General features: G+C 60.8%; 1 protein-coding gene across 1 annotated transcript in view; it reads right to left on the bottom strand.

The window, feature by feature from the left end:
• ALOX5 (arachidonate 5-lipoxygenase) overlaps positions 1-17,923 on the bottom strand; it is a 44,739-nt gene that overhangs the window by 2,072 nt on the left and 24,744 nt on the right. The window contains exons 5-12 of the mRNA XM_084904222.1: positions 17,446-17,552; positions 16,336-16,508; positions 13,444-13,590; positions 9,718-9,921; positions 5,753-5,839; positions 4,100-4,278; positions 2,287-2,408; positions 925-1,025 (exon numbers count right to left, since the gene is read on the bottom strand). Of these exons, the coding sequence (XP_084760348.1) occupies positions 925-1,025; positions 2,287-2,408; positions 4,100-4,278; positions 5,753-5,839; positions 9,718-9,921; positions 13,444-13,590; positions 16,336-16,508; positions 17,446-17,552 (1,120 nt within the window). The remainder of the gene's footprint in view (positions 1-924; positions 1,026-2,286; positions 2,409-4,099; positions 4,279-5,752; positions 5,840-9,717; positions 9,922-13,443; positions 13,591-16,335; positions 16,509-17,445; positions 17,553-17,923) is intronic.

Here is a 17,923-nt window from a genome sequence, read left to right on the forward strand (position 1 = left end):
CCCAACAGGGCCCGCCTCCCCCCTGTGCACCCCCCCACCCTCCCCAACAGGCACCCACCCACCCGCCCCAACAGGCCCCACCTCCCCCCTGTGTACCCACCCACTCCAACAGGGCCCGCCTTCACCCTGTGCACCCCCCTACCCGCCCCAACAGGCCCCACCTCCACCCTGTGCACCCACCCACCCGCCCCAACTGGCCCCACCTCCCCCCTGTGCACCCACCCGCCCCAACAGGGCCCGCCTCCCCACTGTGCACCCCCCCACCCTCACCAACAGGCACCCACCCGCCCCAACAGGCCCCGCCTCCCCCCTGTGCACCCACCCGCCCCAACAGGGCCCGCCTTCACCCTGTGCACCCCCCAACCCGCCCCAACAGGCCCCACCTCCCCCCTGTGCACCCACCCGCCCCAACAGGGCCCGCCTCCCCACTGTGCACCCCCCCACCCTCACCAACAGGCACCCACCCGCCCCAACAGGCCCCGCCTCCCCCCTGTGCACCCACCCGCCCCAACAGGGCCCGCCTCCCCCCTGTGCACCCACCCGCCCCAACAGGGCCCGCCTCCCCACTGTGCACCCCCCCACCCTCACCAACAGGCACCCACCCACCCCAACAGGCCCCGCCTCCCCCCTGGGCACCCACCTGCCCTAACAGGCCCCGCCTCCCCCCTGGGCACCCACCCACCCCAACAGGCCCGGCAGCCAGGCTGTTGCCCCCTCGCTGCGGCCGTGCCCGCTGGGGCCCTCCGCCAAGCGAGCAGATCCCTGAGTGGGAACACCGATCTGACCCCGAGGCCCCTGAGGTCCACTGCTTCCTCCAGCTGACTGGCTGGCTGGCTGGCTGGCTGGGAGACTGCAGGTCAGTAGCAGTCAAGGTCAAGATGGCCTTGGCAATTCCCCCGCAGAGGGCTGGCCCTGCCTGCGCACCTGGCCGAAGTTCACCGCTGCGTGCTGGGCGGAGGCCGTGAAGATCACCACCGTCAGGTACTCCGACAGCTGCTCCCTGGTCTTGATGGACTTGGGGAAACCTGAGGCGGAGCCACGGGCCACTAAGCCCCGCCTCCCAGCAGGGACACCCGGCCAGCAGGACCTCCCCCCCCCCCCACTCCCCCTCCCAGTCTTCCCCAGGGTTCCCACACCAGGGCTGGAGGGACCGGCTTGGCTGGTGTCCCCGTGTTTCTGACCCAGCCTATCGGGGTCGCAGAAAGCCCGGAAGTGTCCCCATGAGGCGTTCCCGGGTCCTGGGGACGGTGGCTCAGCACAAGTGCTGAGGGGATGTCACGGCCAGGGTTGCCCAAGGAGGTGCAGGGAGGAGCAGGGGGGAGCAGGGGGGAGCACGGGGGTGCAGGGGGGAGCAGGGAGGTGCAGGGGGAGCAGGGAGGAGCAGGGGGCAGCAGGGAGGAGCAGGGAGGAGCAGGGGGAGCAGGGGGGTGCAGGGGGCAGCAGGGAGGAGCAGGGGGAGCAGGGAGGAGCAGGGAGGAGCAGGGGGAGCAGGGGGCAGCAGGGAGGAGCAGGGGGAGCAGGGAGGAGCAGGGGGGAGCAGGGAGGAGCAGGGGGGATCAGGGAGGAGCAGGGGGAGCAGGGGGGATCAGGGGGAGCAGGGGGGATCAGGGAGGAGCAGGGGGAGCAGGGGGGATCAGGGGGGAGCAGGGGGAGTAGGGGGGATCAGGGAGGAGCAGGTGGAGCAGGGGGGATCAGGGAGGAGCAGGGGGAACAGGGGGGAGCAGGGGGGATCAGGGAGGAGCAGGGGGAGCAGGGGGGATCAGGGAGGAGCAGGGGGGAGCAGGGAGGAGCAGGTGGAGCAGGGGGGATCAGGGAGGAGCAGAGGGAGCAGGGGGGATCAGGGAGGAGCAGGGGAGCAGGGGGGAGCAGGGGGGAGCAGGGAGGAGCAGGGGGGAGCAGGGAGGAGCAGGGGGGAGCAGGGGGGATCAGGGAGGAGCAGGGGGAGCAGGGGGATCAGGAAGGAGCAGGGGGGATCAGGGAGGAGCAGGGGGAGCAGGGGGGAGCAGGGAGGTGCAGGGAGGAGCAGGGAGGAGCAGGGGGGAGCAGGGAGGAGCAGGGGGGAGCAGGGGGCAGCAGGGAGGTGCAGGGAGAAGCAGGGAGGTGCAGGGAGGAGCAGGGAGGTGCAGGTGGGAGCAGGGGGAGCAGGGAGGTGCAGGGAGGAGCAGGGAGGAGCAGGGAGGTGCAGGTGGGAGCAGGGGGAGCAGGGAGGTGCAGGGGGGAGCAGGGGGCAGCAGGGAGGTGCAGGGGGGAGCAGGGGGTAGGAGGGGGAGAGCCGGGGGTCCCTACCTGAGGCCTTCCTGCCCCGCATGCCGTACACGTACACGTCCTTCACGAAGGCCTGCAGCTCCGGGTCCTCCACCACCACCTGGTCACTCTCGTAGTAGATGCCCACCACGTCGGCCGTGAACCTGGTTCAGGGGAAGGCCAGCTAGGAGGCTGTGGAGCGGGCCGGGCTCCGCGGCAGGACCCCATCACAACCCAGCCACTTACCCTCTCTGTGCAGGACATTAGGGTCACCCAGCTCCCGCTACCCCCTCCTCCATCAGACTGACAGCAAAGCTGTCCCTGTCCCTGAATCAGCGTGCAGGCCCTGGCTAGATCCATCACCCTCACGCCTACTGCTCCTCAGGAGCCCTCCTCCTCCAGGTCCCTCTTCCTCCAGACCCCCTCCTCCTCCAGACCCCCTCCTCCTCCAGGTCCCTCCTCCTCCAGACCCCCTCCTCCTCCAGGCCCCCCTCCTCCACCAGGCCCCTCCTCCTCCAGGCCCCCTCCTCCTCAAGACCCCCTCCTCCTCCAGGCCCCCTCCTCCTTTAGAACCCCTCCTCCTCCAGGCCCCCCTCCTCCTCCAGGCCCCCTCCTCCTCCAGGCCCTCTCCTCCTCCAGACCCCCTCCTCCTCCAGACCCCCTCCTCCTCCAGGTCCCTCCTCCTCCAGACCCCCTCCTCCTCCAGGCCCCCGTCCTCCACCAGGCCCCTCCTCCTCCAGGCCCCCTCCTCCTCCAGACCCCCTCCTTCTCTAGGCCCCCCTCCTCCTCCAGGCCCCTCCTCCTCCAGGCCCCCTCCTCCTCCAGACCCCCCCCCTCCTCCAGGCCCCCCTCCTCCTCCAGGACCCCTCCTCCTCCAGACCCCCTCCTCCAGACCCCCTCCTCCTCCAGGCCCCTCCTCCTCCAGACCCCCTCCTCCTCCAGGCCCCTCCCCTCCAGACTCCCTCCTCCTCCAGGACCCCTCCTCCTCCATGCCTCCCCCCTCCAGGCCCCTCCTCCTCCAGGCCCAACCCTCCTCCAGTCCCTCCCCTCCTCCTCCAGACCCCCCTCCTCTTCCAGACCCCCTCCTCCTCTAGGCCCCCTCCTCCTCCAGGCCCCCCTCCTCCTCCAGGCCCCCTCCTCCTCCAGGCCCCCCCTTCCTCCAGACCCCCCCTCCTCCAGGCCCCCCTCCTCCTCCAGGGCCCCTCCTCTTCCAGGCCCCCTCCTCCTCCAGGGCCCCCTCCTCCTCCAGGGCCTCCTCCTCCAGGCCCCCTCCTCCTCCAGGGCCTCCTCCTCCAGGCCCCCTCCTCCTCCAGGCCCCCTCCTCCTCCAGAACCCCCCCTCCTCCAGACCCCCCCTTCCTCCAGGGCCTCCAGGCCCCTCCTCCTCCAGGCCCCCCCTCCTCCAGGCCCCGTCCTCCTCCAGGGCCCCTCCTCCTCCAGGCCCCCCCTCCTCCAGGCCCCGTCCTCCTCCAGGGCCCCTCCTCCAGGCCCCGTCCTCCTCCAGGGCCCCTCCTCCAGGCCCCCCCCTCCTCCAGGCCCCCCTTCCTCCAGGCCCCCCTCCTCCTCCAGGCCCTCTCCTCCTCCAGGCCCCCCCTTCCTCCAGACCCCCCCTCCTCCAGGCCCCCCTCCTCCTCCAGGGCCCCTCCTCTTCCAGGCCCCCTCCTCCTCCAGGGCCCCCTCCTCCTCCAGGGCCTCCTCCTCCAGGCCCCCTCCTCCTCCAGGCCCCCCCTCCTCCAGGCCCCGTCCTCCTCCAGGGCCCCTCCTCCAGGCCCCCCCCTCCTCCAGGCCCCCCTTCCTCCAGGGCCCCCGGAGTGGTCCAGCACACAGACTGGCCCCACAGCCCAGCGTGCACTCACGCCCTGATGGCTTCCCACACCAGGAGCCCGTCGTCGCGGTAGAAGTAGTAGGGAATGTCCTTCGTGCTGTCCATGCCCCGGGCCTTGATGGCCTCGGGGAAGCACAGGGACGTGTAGGTCAGCTCCTGCATGGCCTTCTGCACCATCTGCACGTGCCCACCGCCCCCTGTGGCATTGGCCTTGAGCAGGAGGAAGAGAGAGTGCTGTGAGCCGAGGCCGGCAACCCCTTCCAGCTCCCGGCCCCAGAGCACCAGGGGTAACCGCTCAGCGGAGCAGGCCAGGCGCAGAGGGCCAACGCAGGGCCTGCGAGCCTGGGCGGGAGGATGTTTAACTCAGAGAAGCCAGGGCAGCCAGTGAGGAGGCCTGGGGAGGAGCCTCTGAGTGGAAGGGGTTGATGGACGGACGGGCAGGAGGGTGCGGGGGCAGCTGCAGAGGGAGGGGCCGGCTCCCACTCCCAGGAGGGCAGCAGGGGCAGCCGGCAGGTGGGGACACAGGCTGCCCAGAGTCCAAGGAGTGCTCTTGGGGCCCAATCTGTGGCCGAGAGAAGGGGCAGAAGCCAGCCCCCAGGGCCTGCAAAGCTGTGGAGGGCTGTGCTGTGCTCAGGGGAGAGAGGGAGAGGCCTCCGGGAGGGATCGCTCTCCTCCCAGAGGCTGAGATGGAGGCACACGTGTTCTCAGGCATGCACATGTATGTACACATACACACACACACATATACGAGGCTGGGCCACAGAATCTCCCAAGGAGGGCTCGGGTTAGGGTGCCAGACATGGTCCCCAGGGTGGTTTGACCCAAGTGGGACTGGTCAGAGTTGTGGCTGTGCCGTGTGGTCACTGCGTGGAAGCAGGAGCCTGGAGCGCACAGCGATGGCCCTGGCCCGGCCTGGCCATGGGCAGCCCTTGGGGGAGAGCGAGGCCAGCACAGCTGAAGAGGCGGGGAGTGGAGCCAGTGTGCTTGGCCTGGGCACCCTGAGCCCCAGTCCATTTCGGTCGGAGGCTCCCGCACCCCTACATGTCCAGGTCTATGAGGCAGAACCTCTCTTCCAGCTTCTGGGTTTTGTCTTTTGCAACCCAAACTGTGGCTCAACCTTAGGGACCATCTGCTGGGTCACTGATGGGAGGTGGGAAGGAGGGAGGCCCAGGGTGAGGCTGCGGATGGAGGAGAGGAAGGAGAGAATCTGCACTTGGTAAGACCGTGGGAGGTGTGTGTGGGGGGTCCAAACAGAGTGAGGTGCTGGCTGGGAGAATGTAAGGGACCAATAGGGACCAAGACACACTGGGGGGGAAATGGGCTAGGAGCGCTGATGGCCGGGAAGGGCAGAGGGTGGGAGGGATGCAGGTCCCTAGTGCATAAGAGGAGGAGAGGGTGCGGGGAGGCAGGGTCTGCACCCACTTGCCAGAGATGGGGTGGAGGAGGAAGGGGGACACGGAGACACATGGGAGGAAGACCTGGTGGTGCAGGCAATGCACTCGGAAAGGGAGAGCTTGCCCAGGCCAGCTGGAAGGAGCCAAGCCTGGCCCAGACCTGGGAGCCCTCTGCCCGCCTCCAGCCCCCCGCTGTGGGCCAGGGGCCTGCCTCCGAGGGGAAACCTGTGCGGGCTGGGAGAGTGGCTGCCCAGCCGGGTCTGCTGTGTGGGCGGGAGGGAAGCGCCCACCTTGTCAAAGAGGCCGTACTCGCAGATGAGCTGCTCCCGGGCCTTGGTGTTGATGGCGATGGTGAACCGCACATGCGCCACCAGGAGCTGGCGGGGAGCAGAGAAGCATCAGAGGAGGCCGGACAGGGCCCCCGGCCAGGCCTGCGCCCCGCTGGAGCCCCCAGGGACCCTCGGCACCCCTGTCCAGTGCACTGTGGAGGGTGGCAGGAGGGCTCGGGCAGGAAGTGCAGCTGGGCACCCTGGCCTTCACTGCTGTGGCTGCCTGATGCAGCGGTGATGCTCAGTGATGAGGATAATGATGGAGGTGAGCTCAGTGATGGGGATGATGATGGAGGTGAGCTCAGTGATGGGGGTGATGATGGAGGTGAGCTCAGTGATGGGGGTGATGATGGAGGTGAGCTCAGTGAGGGGGATGGTGATGGAGGTGAGCTCAGTGATGGGGATGGTGATGGGGGTGAGCTCAGTGATGGGGATGATGATGGAGGTGAGCTCAGTGATGGGGGTGATGAGGAAGGTGAGCTCAGTGATGGGGATGAGGATGGGGGTGAGCTCAGTGATGGGGATGATGATGGAGGTGAGCTCAGTGATGGGGGTGATGATGGAGGTGAGCTCAGTGAGGGGGATGGTGATGGTGAGCTCAGTGATGGGGATGATGATGGAGGTGAGCTCAGTGATGGGGGTGATGATGGAGGTGAGCTCAGTGATGGGGATGATGGAGGTGAGCTCAGTGATGGGGATGATGATGGAGGTGAGCTCAGTGATGGGGATGATGATGGAGGTGAGCTCAGTGATGGGGGTGATGATGGAGGTGAGCTCAGTGATGGGGATGATGGAGGTGAGCTCAGTGATGGGGATGGTGATGGAGGTGAGCTCAGTGATGGGGATGGTGATGGAGGTGAGCTCAGTGATGAGGGTAATGATGGAGGTGAGCTCAGTGATGGGATGGTGATGGAGGTGAGCTCAGTGAGGGGGATGGTGATGGAGGTGAGCTCAGTGATGGGGGTGATGAGGAAGGTGAGCTCAGTGATGGGGATGAGGATGGGGGTGAGCTCAGTGATGGGGGTGATGATGGAGGTGAGCTCAGTGATGGGGATGATGATGGAGGTGAGCTCAGTGATGGGGGTGATGATGGAGGTGAGCTCAGTGATGGGGATGGTGATGGAGGTGAGCTCAGTGATGGGGATGGTGATGGAGGTGAGCTCAGTGATGAGGGTAATGATGGAGGTGAGCTCAGTGATGGGATAATGATGGAGGTGAGCTCAGTGATGGGGGTGAGGATGGAGGTGAGCTCAGTGATGGGATAATGAGGAAGGTGAGCTCAGTGATGGGGGTGAGGATGGAGGTGAGCTCAGTGATGGGATAATGAGGAAGGTGATCTCAGTGATGGGGGTGAGGATGGAGGTGAGCTCAGTGATGAGGGTAATGATGGAGGTGAGCTCAGTGATGGGATAATGATGGAGGTGAGCTCAGTGATGGGATGATGATGGAGGTGAGCTCAGTGATGGGGGTGATGATGGAGGTGAGCTCAGTGAGGGGGGTGATGATGGAGGTGAGCTCAGTGATGGGATAATGATGGAGGTGAGCTCAGTGATGGGATGATGATGGAGGTGAGCTCAGTGATGGGGGTGATGATGGAGGTGAGCTCAGTGAGGGGGATGGTGATGGAGGTGAGTTCAGTGATGGGGGTGATGATGGAGGTGAGCTCAGTGATGGGGGTGATGATGGAGGTGAGCTCAGTGATGAGGGTAATGATGGAGGTGAGCTCAGTGATGGGATAATGATGGAGGTGAGCTCAGTGATGGGATGATGATGGAGGTGAGCTCAGTGATGGGGGTGATGATGGAGGTGAGCTCAGTGAGGGGGGTGATGATGGAGGTGAGCTCAGTGATGGGATGATGATGGAGGTGAGCTCAGTGATGGGGATGATGATGGAGGTGAGCTCAGTGATGGGGGTGATGATGGAGGTGAGCTCAGTGAGGGGGATGGTGATGGAGGTGAGCTCAGTGATGGGGGTGAGGATGGAGGTGAGCTCAGTGATGGGATAATGAGGAAGGTGAGCTCAGTGATGGGGGTGAGAATGGAGGTGAGCTCAGTGATGGGGTGATGATGGAGGTGAGCTCAGTGATGGGATGATGATGGAGGTGAGCTCAGTGATGGGGGTGATGATGGAGGTGAGCTCAGTGAGGGGGATGGTGATGGAGGTGAGTTCAGTGAGGGGGATGGTGATGGAGGTGAGCTCAGTGATGGGGGTGATGATGGAGGTGAGCTCAGTGAGGGGGATGGTGATGGAGGTGAGTTCAGTGATGGGATGATGATGGAGGTGAGCTCAGTGATGAGGGTAATGATGGAGGTGAGCTCAGTGAGGGGGATGGTGATGGAGGTGAGCTCAGTGATGGGGGTGATGATGGAGGTGAGCTCAGTGATGGGGGTGATGATGGAGGTGAGCTCAGTGAGGGGGATGGTGATGGAGGTGAGCTCAGTGATGGGGGTGATGATGGAGGTGAGCTCAGTGAGGGGGATGGTGATGGAGGTGAGTTCAGTGATGGGGGTGATGATGGAGGTGAGCTCAGTGATGGGATAATGATGGAGGTGAGCTCAGTGATGGGATGATGATGGAGGTGAGCTCAGTGATGGGGGTGATGATGGAGGTGAGCTCAGTGATGGGATGGTGATGGAGGTGAGCTCAGTGATGGGGGTGATGATGGAGGTGAGCTCAGTGATGGGATGATGATGGAGGTGAGCTCAGTGATGGGATGGTGATGGAGGTGAGCTCAGTGATGGGATAATGATGGAGGTGAGCTCAGTGATGGGATGATGATGGAGGTGAGCTCAGTGATGGGATGATGATGGAGGTGAGCTCAGTGATGGGATAATGATGGAGGTGAGCTCAGTGATGGGGGTGATGATGGAGGTGAGCTCAGTGATGGGGATGATGATGGAGGTGAGCTCAGTGATGGGATAATGATGGAGGTGAGCTCAGTGATGGGGGTGATGATGGAGGTGAGCTCAGTGAGGGGGATGGTGATGGAGGTGAGCTCAGTGATGGGATGATGATGGAGGTGAGCTCAGTGAGGGGGGTGATGATGGAGGTGAGCTCAGTGATGGGGGTGATGATGGAGGTGAGCTCAGTGATGGGATGGTGATGGAGGTGAGCTCAGTGATGGGGTGATGATGGAGGTGAGCTCAGTGATGGGGATGGTGATGGAGGTGAGCTCAGTGATGGGGGTGATGATGGAGGTGAGCTCAGTGAGGGGGATGGTGATGGAGGTGAGCTCAGTGATGGGGTGATGATGGAGGTGAGCTCAGTGATGGGATGGTGATGGAGGTGAGCTCAGTGATGGGGTGATGATGGAGGTGAGCTCAGTGATGGGGATGGTGATGGAGGTGAGCTCAGTGATGGGGGTGATGATGGAGGTGAGCTCAGTGAGGGGGATGGTGATGGAGGTGAGTTCGGTGATGATGGAGGTGGATATGGCTTTTGCGTGTGTGTGGAGCTCCTCTCTGCGTCAGGCAGTTTTAAGCTCTAAATGCGTTAACTATTTTAATGTGGACAATAATCCTATGAGGCAGGTGTGCTTTTTGATTGAAATTTGTTATACAGATGGGGAAACTGAGGCAGGTGGGAATATTCTTAGCCTGCAGCCACCTTTACTGTCGGTGCTGACAGGAACAGAGGGGCAGTGGTGGGGCTGCCACCTGTGCTCAGACCAGGGTCCTGCTGGTCTCATTGTATTTGCCTCTTCAAATGTGGCCTCGCTGCCGGGCCACCAGGGTGTCAGGCCTCAGGCCCGAGTCCTCAGGGGCCAGCAGGTGCTCAGCACACATTAGCGCCCCCAGAATCCCTGTCTGCTGGCCTCCAAGCCAGGCCTGTGGGGAAGTCAGAGCCCCTCCCCCCTCCCCACTGTCCATCCACACCCAGAAACTCTCCCCCTGCCCCTGCCCCGTAGGGCAGTGGCTGGCTGTACCTTAAAAACGGGGTGCACGGCGGGCAGCTGGCGGTACATGGCGATGCCGAACACCTCGGACACCAGGTGCGTGCGCAGGAGGTGGGTGATGGTCTGGTGGATGTGGAAGTCACAGGAGCGCACCCAGATCTTGGCCAGAAGCCAGTCGTACTTTGAATCCGAAGGAAGGAAAATGGGGTTTTCGTCTCCTGGCACTTGGTTGAGCTGGCGCATGGAAGAGAGAAAATACGCTTAACCTTCCATCCCAAACCATGGCTCCCGGGAAGCCCGGCGGGCGGGGAATTCCAGAGGAATCCGGACTCCTTTTTTATATGAAATCTTTATTGTTGAACATATTCCGCATTTCTTTTTATTCCCCATTGACCCCTTCTAGCTCGCTCCCTGCCCCCACCAAGGCTTTACCACCCTATTGTCGATGTGCATGAGATGGGCACACAGTATATGCATACGGTTCTTTGGTTGATCTTTTCCCACCCGCCTTCCCTCTGAGATTCCACAGTCTTTTCTATGCTTCTATACCTGTGGGTCTGTTTTATTCACCAGTTTATTTTGTTCATTAGAGTCTACATGTGAGTGAAATCATGTGGTACTTGTCTTTCTCTGACTGGCTTATTTCTCTTAGCGTAATGTTCTCCAGGTCCTCCATGCTGTCTCACAGGGTAAGAGATCCTTCTTGTGTTCCATGGTGTGAATGTACCACAGCTTTTTATCCCCTCATCTGCTGATGGGCACCTGGGCTGTTTCCAGGTCGTAGCTATTACAAATTGTGCTGCTGTGAACATTGGGATACGTACACTCTTTCTGATTGGATTTCTTAAATAGGGACTTCGGAGTTCTGGGAAGATCTCGGGGGAGAGCAGGTGGGTCAGGGGCCTCTGTTTCCCATCCCAGCTACATCGCTCAATACCCAGGGACCCGGGGCAATGTTAAATAACAATATCAGCATTCCTGTGTTTTTGTTGTTTTCACTTTTACTGAATTTATTGGGGTCGCATTGGTTAATAAAATTATGTAGGTTTCAGGTGTACAATTCTACAAGGCAGCATCTGTACATTGTCCTGTGTTCACCACCCCAAGGCAAGTCTCCTTCCAGCACCCTTTACCCTCTGCTCCCTCCCTACCCTTTCCCTCTGCTAATCACCATCTGTTGTCTGTGTCTACGAATTGTTGATTTTTGCTTAATTCCTTCACCTTTTTCACTCAATTCCCTCCCGTCTGTCAGTCTGTCCTCTGTATCTATTTCCATTAGTTTAACTACTTTGTTCATTAAGCATTCATCTTTCTGATTTTAATGGAAATGGCCTTAGGATTGCCATTTTTGAATATTTCCTGACTTCATCATATGGAGGTAATTTCTGTTATTATTTTAATTTTCACGAGTTGGGTTATTACATTTCGGTTTCAGTTGGTACAACCAGAATGTTTTCCGTATCGGCGAGGTGCATTGGGCTGATACAGAGGCACTTGGAATAGACTCGCTTGGTGTGGCACACTGCTGTGTTCGCTCTTCATCGTTAGCATGAATCACCGTGGTCAGTGCCTCTTAAACCTGCACCTGTCCCTGGGTGCCCGGGGCCCTCCTGGAGCCTGCCCGTGGCAGCAGGCCTGGCCAGCCCCGCAGCGGGACCCGGGGCCACGTGCCCTCTAACGGCGCCCGCAATGCAGCGCTCATCGCAGAGCCTCCCGCCGCCCAGACGCTTAACCAGCTTTCCAAATGCTCAGCTGGAGCTTGGCCAGTTCTTACAATTCTTCTAGTAATTTGTGTTTCGCTTGGTTTTTATCCATTTCCTCCGGGTTTTCAAGTTTGTTGCCACATTATTACTCTTCTAAAAAACCTGTGATCGTCTTTCTCTTCTTTCCAATCTTGTATGTTTTTGCTCTTTCTGTTCTTTCATTGGCCTCGTGAGGGGCTTTGTTTAGAACTTCGAATGTACTCCTCTCTGCCTTCATTGGCATGTTCTTTATAATTCGCAAAGTCCCCATCGTCAGGAGCAGGAAGAGATTCAGGAACATCCCGTGACTTGCCCAAGGTCCACGGCCCGTAAGCACATGGCAGAGCTGGGCCTCAAGCCAGGCCCCAGCCCAGGCCGCCCGAGGGCCTGGAGCACCAGTGGGGTGGCCCCTCCTTGCTCTCCTCGCTGCGGACTCCTCTGACATCACCTCCCTCACCCCGTGCACAGGGCCTCTCTCTGGTGCCGGCGGGACCGCTCCTGCAGGAAACGTGCCCTGGGACTGGGGACAGGGGAGCACTGACTTGAAGCCAGAGGCCTGGTGTGAGTCCCAGATTTGCTACTGACCGGGCGCACCTGTGCCTCAGTTTCCCTCTTGGTCGTAAACGGTCCCCAGTAATAGTGTCCGTCTACCTCGCAGGGCTGTAGCGATGATTGCATGACTAGAGGCAGGTCCTTCCTGGAAGCCCTGGTGACTAAATGTCTCAGCACGCAGGATTTTTAAGACTTTAGCAATGTGCATACTTCATTGTGTGACGCCTCTTTCTCCCACCCAGGTGTGGGTAACATATATTTTACAATCAAATATATTAGTACTAGAGGCCCAGTGCACAAAATTCATGCACGGGAGGGGGGTGGGCTAGACTGACAGTTGGACATCTCTCTCGCAATCTGGGACTGCTGGCTTCTAATCACTCACCTGCCTGCCAGCCTGCTACCCCTAACTGCTCCCCTGCTGACCTGATAGCCCCTAACTGCCCGCTCCCTTGCCAGCCTGATCACCCTTAACTGCCTTCCCTTGTTGGCCTGATCACCCCTAACTGCCCTCTCCTGACAGCCTGATTGCTCCTAACTGCTCTCCCCTGATGGCCTGATCACCCCTAACCACCTCTGTCTTGGTCCCCCACCACCATGGCTTTGTTTGGAAGGATGTCCAGAAGATGTCTGGTCTAATTAGCATATTACCCTTTTATTAGTGTAGATTCCTGCAATGACATATGAATTTCACATTGAAAGAGAAAAAGCTTTTAATTGGTTCAGAGTGAGTTTTGCTACCAATAAATTTGCTGCCAATTTTTGAAAAACCTAGCAGGGTTAGAACTTTTTAGATTTCAGGATTGAGGATAAGGGATTGTGGGTTGCATGGGTTAACGCTTAGGGGCAGTCTTGGCTTGTGGTTAGCACCAGGCCAAATCGGTGGCTATGATGTCTCTAGCACCAATGTCTGGCTTGGGGTTGGCTCAAAGTGCTGTTTGCTGAATGCTTATCCACCATGGGCCCCTGGCAGCCCACCCCAGGACCTCTGCGGTGTCACAGATCCCGGTGCTGAGAGAGGCAGAGGGCAGCCAGGAAGGGGAGAGATGAAACTCTGTCCCACCCACCTCCCCCCAAAGCCCCAGGGCACGCATGGCTCCTGGCCCAGGCTCCATGCTGCCTCCCGGGCTCAGTGTCCGCTCACGTCACAGCTTCCCCTGCCTGGCCCTGCTGATCGTGATTTGGGGCTCCTGCCCCGGGTGGGGTGAAGTGGGTTATCCCAGGGCAGGTCCTCTTGCCGGGAACTTCTCACGTGGGTCTTGGGGAGCGGAGCCCTCCCTGCCCTGTGGACAGCGCTCCGCACGCCTGGCAGGAAGCCCTGGTTCTTGTTCCCGCCTGCCTGCAGAGCTTCCTGCCCCGCCTCAGGAGCGCAGGCGGAGCTGCCCTCCTTCTGGAGGTTCAGTGAGCCTCCCTGCGCCCTGTGTGCCCAGGGAAGCCCAGGAAAGGAGGGGCCGGAGCCTACCTGGATGGCGATGGGGACCATCTTGTTGACCAGGTTCTTGTACAGCAGGCAGATGGGAGCGGCCAGGAACTGCAGCGTGCAGGGGTCTGTTTTGTTGGCATCGATGCCGTCCAGCAGCTCAAAGTCCACGATGAAGATGTTCCCTTGCTGCGGGGAGCGAGAGGAAATGTGTCCAAATCAGTGTCAGCGGAGACGGGCCCTGGAATGAGGCCGGAGGGAGGGAGGGAGGGACGGCAGCTGGGGAGGCCCCTCGCCCAGCGGAGCGGAGCGGAGCGGGGCGGAGCTGTGTGGTTCTGTGTGCCCCGCTCAGAGGCTGGCCCAGCCAGGAGCCCAGGCTGCAGAGGCTTCCTCACAGGGCGAGGGAGGGCAGTGCTGCCTGCGTTTGCTGTACGCAGTCTCCTGCTCCTTGAGGAAGACGCGGAAAGGCCACCGGGGGGGGGGGAGGGGGGGGGCCAGTGTGATAAGAAGAAAGCAGATAGTGTTTAGATGAAATCGAATAGCCGAGTGTTCCTGTAGGATTCCAAATACATCAAGTTCAAAACCAGGCAAACCACTGTCAGTCACCCTCGGGAGAACAGGAGAGGGGGCGTGTCTTTGGGGCGGGAGGCTCTGCAGGGGGGCCTGCAGGGGTGGGTCTACAGAGGCAGGTAGGGGTCTACAGGGTCAACACAGGGCCTGTGGCTGGGGTGCGCTCCTGGGGCCGGAGGAGCTGCAGGATCTGGGGGTCTGCAGGAGTGGGGGTCTCAGTGACCCTGTCCGAGCTGGTGGCACGGTGGGAAGGGCCACGTGGCGTGAGTTCACTGACTGGCCGGTGTACCCCACTGGCACGGCCAAGGGTGACCCTGAGTGGGGGCGGTGAAAGGCTTAGAAAAGACAGAGAGTGAAGGCTGGGTCTCGGTGGGACGCTGCTCCCTGAGAGACAGACCACCCACACCCACACAGCCATGTCTTTATCTTATAGCAGATGCCACGAGGCAAAGTGAGGGCGCGGTCAAGATGTTTACAACATTCTCGTGGGTTTCAATCCGACTCAACCGCATGCACCTGAACTCTATGAAGCCCACATCACTCAGGCACGTGGGGCCACGTGTCCGGACCACAGGTTTACGCTTACAACTACAGCTGTTGGCTGTCACTGTGCGGGGAGGCTCTGCCCTCCAGGCCGGGACTTGCACGTGGCCATGAGAGGACTGTGTCCTCTCATTAGTCCGAGGCTTGAAACTGTCCAAACACTGTAGCCGCGCCCCACAGGCCGGCATTCCTAACGGGCACCCTTTCTGTAGTTTCTCCCTTCTCTGCCGCACAAGTGTGCCTGGATCTGGGGGAAGCAGAACACTGCCCTCCCAGACTCCGCCGAGTCCTGAGCGTCCCCACCCCCCAGTGTCCCGGCTTCCTTAGCACGGCCAGCGGGCCAGCCAGGCCAGAACTGGGAGTTTCGGGGGGGGGGGGGGGGGGGAAGCAGCTCTTCTTAAGCCTTCCTTGTGTGCGTGTGTGTGTGCGTGTGCGTGCGTGTGCTTTTGCATCTGCGTGTGTGTGTGTTTCAGGTGTACAGCATAGTGTGTAGACATTGGTGTAACTTACGACATGATCCTGGGATAAGTCTAGACCCGCCTGACACCATAGCTACTGCAATAGTATTGGCGACATGCCCTGTGCGGCACCTCACACCCCAGACTGTCCTGTACTGGCCTCTCGTTTCCAGTGAGTGAGGAGAGGGCAGCGGGGGAAGGGTCAGGTGGACAGGAGCTTAGGGGAGCTGCGTGTGCACAGCTCCGCCCACAGAGGTTGCAGTGGCCACTGCACTCTGGCTGAGGGGCACCCGGGACCCGGGAGCTCAGAGCCCGGCTACCATCCTCCTCCTCTGTGACCCAGAAGGCCCCACGGTCGCGTGGCACCAGCGATGAGCTCTGAGCACCGGCTGCCATGCATGCAGGGCAGGAGTGGGACAGGGTCGGAGGTGGCGGGGACTGCCTGCCCTGGGCAGGGGCCTTTCCTGGGGGGCATCTGGGAGGCAGCCCTCCAGAGGCAGGTGGGAGGGTGTGGCTGGCAGATCTGTCCACAGGTGGCGCTAACCATCCCTCTTTGCCCGAGGCCCCAAGGCGAGCTAAGCAAGCAGATGGGTGACTGCACCCAGCAGAGGGCCACGAGTCACCTGGGGGACCAAGGGCCACTCCTGGGGCTCAGTCCCCAGCAAGGAAGGTGCTGACGCTGAGTCCCACCAGACCCACCATGGATGTGAGACTGTCTGTCTTGGAACTGAAGAGGGTGGACCTCAGGTGAAGGCTGGGACAAGAGCGGGGAGGGGGTGGGGGGAGGGGAGCATGGGGGGCGGCCAAGGGCAGAAGCAGATGACACCAACATTTCAAATTAGAAAGTCAAACGTTTCATGCTTTCTTCTTTGCTTTGTTCTGCTGCAGGTTGTTCCTTTTACCAGTTCTCTCACCTTTGCAATTGGGTAACAATGTGATGCCTGGCCCTGTACGGGCTCAAGTCAGAGGGAGCTCTGAACTGTTGATATTGACACTGAGAATATTGACATTATGTTCCTAGGCTACAGAATGGGAGAACGTGTTTGCAAAGCATATATATATATATATATATCTCTGATGAGGGCTTAATGCACAAAACACACAAGGAGCTCCTACAGCCAAGCATCAGGGAGCCCCATCCCGTCAGTTCCTCGTCCTGCGCTGCACCAGGCGCACCCATGGGCACCAGGGGAAGGAAGCAGCTGCTCGGGCGGCTCTCCCCCTTCCCCAGCAGCGGAACCTGAGGGTGATGGCCTCAGGCCCCCGGCGCTGGTCAGCAGGAAGTGGTTTCTGTCAGACAGTGTGACGGGCCTCTGAGCTGGGCCTCCGGCCTGGGCCCGGTCTGCAGCCAGCGAGGCCCTACCTCCACCTCCTGCTCCAGGGTGAGCTGCCGCTCCAGGCTGCACTCCACCATCTCCGTGGTCACCGGCAGCTTCGCGGGCAGCTCGGTGCAGCGCCGGATCAGCACGGGGTTGCAGCCGTTCAGGAACTGGTAGCCGAACATGAGGTCCTCCTGCCAGTGGTTCATGACCCGCTCTGCGGAGGAGAGGAGGGGGTCCCGCCCCGCCCGAGGTCTCATCTCCCAGGTCCCCTCTCCCGGCACCAGAGCTGGCTGGCCCCGGGCTGCGTGCCCGCCCCCTGCCCGTCACTGGGTCAGGCCGTGGCATCTGCCCTCCTTGAGCTGGCCCTTAGAAGTCTCCTGGGGCACCCTTTGCTCGAGTACAAAAATAAAAACAGGCTAATGGGATTGCATTAACCTAAAACACTGCCCAGCAGTGAAAATAGCAGCGCATAAGGCAGGTACAGAGTGGGAGAAAGTGTTTGATATGGTGAGGGGTTAATGTACAAAATACACAAGGAGCTCCTACAACTCAACAAAAGAAGACTAATAGCTCATTTAAAAATGGGCAAAGGGCCGAAACCGATTTGGCTCATTGGATGGAGCGTTGGCCTGTGGACTGAAGGGTCCCGGGTTTGATTCCGGTCAAGGGCATGTACTTTGGTTGCGGGCAAATCCCTAGTAGGGGGTGTGCAGGAGGCAGCTGATCGATGATTCTCTCTCATCAATGTTTCTAACTCTCTATCCCTCTCCCTTCCTTTCTGTAAGAAAATCAATAAAATATAATTAGGGGAAAAAATGGGGGAAGGACTTGAACAGACATTTCTCCAAAGAGGACATACAAATGGCTAGCAGGTGTATGAAGAAATGCTCAGTGACTAGACCCTCAGGGGATGAAAACAGCCTCACCCCTGTCAGGAGGTCTCACACAAAACGGAGCCAAACCAGAAGCAGCAGAGAGCATGTGGAGACCGGAGCCCTCTCGCTGTTGGGGGGACACGGATGTGCCCCGCAGAGAACGCGGCCCAGGGCAGGGTGGCAGCCTGGGCGAGAGGAGGCCTGGGAGCCGTGCGGGCGGCCCTCCCTCTGCCCTCCCTCTGCCCGGCACCACGGGAGCCCCCCGGGCACACTCACCAGAAATGGTGTTGCTGATCTTGACGAAGATCTTCTCGAAGTCAGCGAAGTCGCTCCAGGACGACTGGAACATGTGCATGAAGCGGTTGATGAAGAGGTTCTCCATCCTGCACGAGGGACAAAGTCACCCACAGCATCACCCTCAGCGTCACCCACAGCGTCACCCTCAGTGTCACCCACAGCGTCACCCTCAGCGTCACCCACAGCGTCACCCTCAGTGTCACCCTCAGTGTCACCCACAGCATCGCCGTGAGGCTGCCCTCCCCATGCAGCCCTCACCCCCTGGCCTCCGGGGCCTCTGAATCCCGCTGAGCAGCGGGGACGCTCGCCCAGGGCAGCTCCTGTGGGGAGCTCCTTGCAGAACAGAAACTGGCACCCCTGCCCGATGCTCTCCCTCCTGCACCTCCCCGGTGAGAACTTGGCTGCCTGCCATGGAGGACAGTGTGCGGCCCTCCAACCCTGTGGGTGCGTGCTTCCG

Source organism: Pipistrellus hanaki (assembly GCF_964339955.1).
Source record: "Pipistrellus hanaki genome assembly, chromosome: 14".
Taxonomy (NCBI): domain Eukaryota; kingdom Metazoa; phylum Chordata; class Mammalia; order Chiroptera; family Vespertilionidae; genus Pipistrellus; species Pipistrellus hanaki.